The sequence below is a fragment of the Macadamia integrifolia genome, chromosome 6 (genome assembly GCF_013358625.1).
Source record: "Macadamia integrifolia cultivar HAES 741 chromosome 6, SCU_Mint_v3, whole genome shotgun sequence".
NCBI lineage: Eukaryota > Viridiplantae > Streptophyta > Magnoliopsida > Proteales > Proteaceae > Macadamia > Macadamia integrifolia.
Genome location: NC_056562.1, coordinates 19586220 through 19592076, shown reverse-complemented (window position 1 = coordinate 19592076; position 5857 = coordinate 19586220). Strand labels below are relative to the sequence as shown.

Sequence of the window (5857 nt, the reverse complement as noted above, 5' to 3'; positions counted from 1 at the left end):
CATGAAGATGCCAGTAGAATCACCTCAGAAATTACTCAGCTTTTTACAGTGTATTTTGGAGAGGATAACGAACATTTGTTGGTGATCTTTCACAATGTCAATAGTTTCTCAACAGTATCTATAAGAATCATTCACGAGGAAAGTTAAGTCTTACTGCCCACAGTTTCATGATGCTAATGAAACCATCCTTATGCAAAGAAGAGACCAGCAGCTCCCCATAAAAAGTGGATTGTCAGTGGAAGGACATAGAGGAATAAAAATAATATAAAAAGAAGGAAATAAGAAAAGAAAGGACAGTAAATCATTAGATTACATAAGGCATTCTTGAAATTTTGATTATTTTTATCTGTACACAAGAAAAAAACAGTAAACAGACCCAAAAGGAGGCCAGCAGGAGGCCATTGTTCTGCTCAAGGAGTTGAAATCCAGGTAGATAATAGGATTCACCAATAACCCCCACAAGAACATGACCCATCAACAAAGTGATGGAAACGGTTTCGATCCCTTACAATGATCTTGCGCCCTGTGATCTTTGAAATCAACTTGGTTACAGTGTGACAGTCTGTACAAACACGAACGTTTTTTATTATCTTTATTGGGGTTCCTGGTTGAGTGGTGATAAGCCCAAAAGCAATGGCAAGCTTTTCACTATGAACAGCAATGATCTTTTCTTTCTCTGCCTCTCCAATATCTTGCAACACAATATCTGTCTGTGGGGTATAACCATGGGCTTTTAGCCATCCATTCATCTCCTCCAACATCAAATAAATCTGTTTGCTCTTCAGATGTTTCATGTCCCCAGCAAAGAATTCATGCACCTTGTTATGCACTTCAATTGAGCTGCACCCTGGCTCTTTCAGAACCCCAATATCTTTCATTGCTGTCCTGATCTTTGCCACCGCATTCCAATTTCCTGCTGCAGCATAGGTATTTGCTAGGAGAATGTAAGTTCCTGCATTTGCAAGACCATTCGCAATAACAAATTCAGCTATATTCTCTCCCAAATTTATGTTTCCATGAAGCCTACAAGCACCAAGCAGTGTTCCCCAAATAACAGAGTCGGGCTCGATTGCCATGTTTTGTACAAGCTCATATGCTTCATCCAACAACCCAGCACGTCCTAAAAGATCAACCATGCACCCATAGTGCTCAATCCTAGGTTCAATCCCATACTTTTCCTTCATTGAATGGAAGAAAGCCCGTCCCTCAAGTACCAAACCTCCATGACTACATGCACTCAAAATGCCAATGAAAGTTATGTCTGTGGGATGAATCCCCATCGCACACATTCTAGAGAACAGCTCCAAAGCATCTTGGCTTAACCCATGCATTGAATACCCAACAATCATCGTATTCCAAGCCACAACATCCTTATTGATGATTCTATCAAACACCAACTGAGCATCCTCTAAACTGCCACATTTGCAATACATATCAACCAATGCCGACCTGACACTAACACTGAAAGGTATCCCATTATTCTTAATGTAAGAATGCAGCCATCTACCCAACTCTAGAGCACCAAGCTGTCCACAAGCAGAGAGAACAGATAGAATCGTAACTTCATCAGGTTTCACATTTGAAGACATCATTTGTCTAAAGAGCCCAAGAGTCTCATTTGGCCTCCCATGCTGAGTATACCCATCAATCATCACATTCCAACACACAATGTCTCTCACCTCCAATCGATCAAACAACAATCGAGCCCCATCAACATCCCCGTGCTTCGCATAACAAGTGATCATGGCCGTCAAAGAGACCAAGCTCTTGTCAGGCATTGTATCAAACAGACGGCGCGCAGAAACAACATCTCCACCCCTAGCATACACACATAAGAGTGCGGTTCTAACATATGCATCAGAATCAAATCTGAATTTAAGGGCATGGGAGTGAAGGGCTCTTCCTGGTTCTATAGAGCAGGCCTTTAAGATGGAGGAGAAGGTGAAGGCATTGGGCTCAACACCATAGGTGAGCATCTGCGAGTACAGGAGGAAGGCTTGTTGGTGAAGGCCATGGACGGTGTGGCCATGGATAATTGCAGTCCAAAAGAAGACATTTGGGTCATGGGTTCGATCGAAGAGGACGCGAGAGTAGTCGAGGCGACCGAGAGAAGAGTAAGAACGCAGGAGCTTGAAATTCAACATTGGATGATGTTCCAGACCATTGCGAACAAGTGCTGCGTGAATTTGTAGAAGTTGGTTGATGGTTTTGGATTTTTCGATCAAGAATAAGGCTCGATCCGCCCGGAGTAGGTGCCGAGGGGCTGTGGCAGGCGAAAATGGGAGGGAAGGATTGTGGGTAGTAGTGAGGAAGTGGACAGTTGAAGACATGTTTGTATTAACCGTTTATCAAAATTTTGGCCCCATGGAGGATGAGAAACCCCTCTTGTCGTTGCCTCAACAACGGAATAGAACGCAGCATAGAATGCAATGTTGCCTTCCATGTTCCATTTAAGAAATCGTCTTTTATCCATGCTGTGTGTAAATCTGTTTTGTATTATCACCTCCGTGTGGTGTTTCTGTTCCCAAATGTACAGATAATTAATTATCCGGAGAGGGTTGGATCAAAATCCTCTGTTTTTTTCATCCATGTTTTTCCTTGTTTTGCTATCTGCAGAACATGACACGTGGACAACAGAAGATCCAACAGTCAATGTTGGGTGAGGATTATTACATCCAGTGCGTTGGTCTTAAAGTTGTCCACGTGTCGTGTTCTGCAGGTAGCAAAACAAGGAAAAACAGGGATGAAAAAAACAGAGGATTATTTTCCGAGAGGGTTAGCCACCCCGCTGAGTTTCCTGGACCTAACGGGTCAACCAATGTCTTACCCAAGGAAAAAAAAAAAAAGAGTTCAACCAATGGAGGGTTGAGAACTTGAGATGAAGAAATTAGGATCCTCTCCAACGAGCTCGACTCCCAACGTAACTGAGAGAATCCAGACTCCGAGATGAAGGGGCATGCCCAAGAGTCACATAGGTTGCGCGACCCAGTAATATGACCAGCCTTTTCCCTTAATAATAATAATAATAATAATAATAACAAGGTTAGTTTTAAAGGGTGACGCCAATGTTTCCGGATCCGTGGTTCCAATCTTGAGATATTTAGATGGAGGATGAACGGATTCTTCATCTCCTTAAGGGGCATCAGTGGATAAAACTTTGCCTTTAAAATAATTTATGAAGTCTTTCCTTTAGTATTTGTCATCTTCTGTGAGTATTAGAGAGTTCTGAGTAAATATTTTGTGTTCTTCAAAGAACTTGTTCGTAGGATTATGCTATTTTAAGATTTTATTTGGTATTTATGTCAGTATTCTGTCCTTTTTTATTTGAATACTTCTGGAATGTATGCTGCTAATTTATGTAAGAAAGAAATTACTAGAATAGATATTTATTAGATATATCTTATGCTTATATTGAATTTTTTCTTGTATCGGGTATCTACGTAAGTGTTCTGTCATTTAATTGAATACTTCTGGAATGTATGTTGCTAATTTATGTAAGAAAGAAATTTCTAGAATAGATGATTTATTAGATATATCTTATGGTTATGTTGAATGTTTTAGCTAATGGTTCTTTCTTATTTGTTGTAATTTTAAAGGGTGATGCTAATGTTTTTGGATCCATGGTTCCAATCTTAAGATATTTAGATGAAGGATGAACGCATTCTACTTCTGTCCCATCATTGGTAATATATGTGGTTGAAATCTTGTTAATTGTATTAACCTGAAGAGAATCCTAAGAGGGTGTAGACACCCAATTTTGTCAGTTTCCTCTGGCTATGATGACTTACGGATCTTGGACGTGATCTTTTGTTTCCGATCGATAGAGATGACAACTGACTGAGGTAACTATTCCCAGAAGCATTCCATACTCATCCAAAATCTCGAGAAAACCCGTGCGAGAGAAAAAAAGGGTCCAATTATGACATTTCATATACGAAGGAATTCGGTCCTAGGTGACTGTACAGATGCATAGTACTTGAAATCATGATTCCAACGATATATGGTACGTCGAAATCAGAACATTGGATTTCCCGCAATCATTCTCAAAGTTACTCCATGAACCCCCAAACCCCACCCATGCGAGCACCCATGCCTTGCCTTGAGTGGCCAAACCCCGCCCATGAGAGCTCCCATGCCGTGCCTTGCACCCCTACTTGCACCCCGCACATACCTAACCAAGCCCCGTGTGTACCCGACCAAACCCTACACACACCAGACCAAGCCCTACGCATGCCAAACCAAGCCCTGCGCATACTCGACCGAGTTTCAACACCCATGTCAGAGTTCTAGCACCCATGTCAAAGTTCCCGCACCCATGATAGAGCCCTAGCACCCATACTTGAGCCCCAGCACCCATGCCAGAGCCCCAGCGCCCCTGCTAGAGCTCCAGTGCCCCTGCTGGAGTTCCAGCACCCCTGCTGAAGCTCTAGCACCCCTATTGAACCTCTGACACCCCTGTCAAAACCTCTAACACTCCCATTGGTGATCAGAATCCCCCTTTTGGCGATCGATATGGAGAAGGAATACCCTCTTCACCCGCTTGTGTACCCTACACTACCCGCTAGCGTACCCTACACTGCATCCTCCCATTGGTCTAAAAATGAATCTTTTTACCTTATAAGCCCCAAAAATTTGCCTTTCCCCCCATTGGCTAAAGAAAATTACCCTCCACCCTATTGGTCCAAAATTTCTTACTTTCACCCCATTGGTTTAGAGAAATTACTTTTTACCACCATTGGTTAAGGAATTTTCTCTTTTTTTTAATACCCCCTCCCTTTGGTTTTGGACACCAACACAACACCACAACAACGCAAGTCTCTTAGTGAGCAACCCATAGTAGAGAAGCTCTGTCCTCTCTCCTCTTCTCTCCCTTTGAGGTTTTCCAAGTCTTCGGAGAGATTTTCATAATATTCAAAGTGTTCTTCGGACCTTCGGGACTCTTCAATCCTTTGCATTCTTTGAGTGAGATTTTTAGGAAAAGTTTCCTCCTAACCCTCCCATAGCCTATCCTCAGTGGGAAGCTTTGTTCGAGTGCTGCCTCATCCTAGCCTTCTCATAGTCTATCCCTAATGGAAGCTCTGTCCGAGTGCCACCTCATCCTAGCTCTCCCATAGCCTATCCCCAGTGGAAGCTTTGTCCGAGTGCTGCCTCATCCTAGCCTTCTCATAGTCTATCCCTAATGGAAGCTCTGTCCGAGTGCCACCTCATCCTAGCTCTCCCATAGCCTATCCCCAGTGGAAGCTTTGTCCGAGTGCCACATCAGCCTAGCCCTCCTATTGCCTATCCCCAGTGGAAGCTCTATCCTAGTGCCACCTCAACCAAAACCCAGAAGTAGCTCATCCCTAGCGGAAGCTCTACTGGAATACCACCTCAGCCTAAGTCCGGAAATAACCTTCCCTGTTTGAAGCTCTGTCAGAATTCAAATCTGAAAGTAACCATTCCTAACCGAAACCCTGTCCAAATATTATCACAGTTAGCATCTCTTGAGAAAAGAAGTTGGAGGTCAAGACCATCTTCCCTGAGCTAGGAGTATCCACAAGAAAGTTCGTACCAGCATCAACTAGAGGGTCCACTCCTCTTGACCCGAAATAGGGGTCAACCTCAGGTATAATTTCTCAACATAATTAGCATAATGTAGACTTTATATTTATTGGGAAAATCCCACCTCCACACTTATGTTTTGGTGATAACAAACAAAGAGTGCAGCCACTAACCTTCTTGTCAGCATACTGATCGAATCGGGAGACGAAGAACACTAAAGTGAAGGACATCAACAAAACCAAGATCAAAGCGATCAATGCTTTGAAGAAGTCTCAAGAATGAAGATCGATCGATGCATTGAAAAAGTCTCAAGAAT

At 42.8% G+C, this 5857-nt stretch overlaps 1 protein-coding gene across 1 annotated transcript; it reads right to left on the bottom strand.

The window, feature by feature from the left end:
- Window positions 1-292: 292 nt before the first annotated feature.
- Window positions 293-2506, bottom strand: LOC122080759 (pentatricopeptide repeat-containing protein ELI1, chloroplastic). Its single transcript, XM_042647590.1, has one exon. It carries the CDS (start codon window positions 2328-2330, stop codon window positions 444-446), a length of 1887 nt encoding a protein of 628 aa, XP_042503524.1. The 5' UTR covers window positions 2331-2506; the 3' UTR covers window positions 293-443.
- Between the last annotated feature and the right edge of the window lie 3351 nt (window positions 2507-5857).

What these genes read in the sequence shown, in the direction of transcription:
- LOC122080759 (XM_042647590.1), bottom strand. Translation starts at nt 2,330, where the DNA reads ATGTCTTCAACTGTCCACTTCCTCACTACTACCCACAATCCTTCCCTC.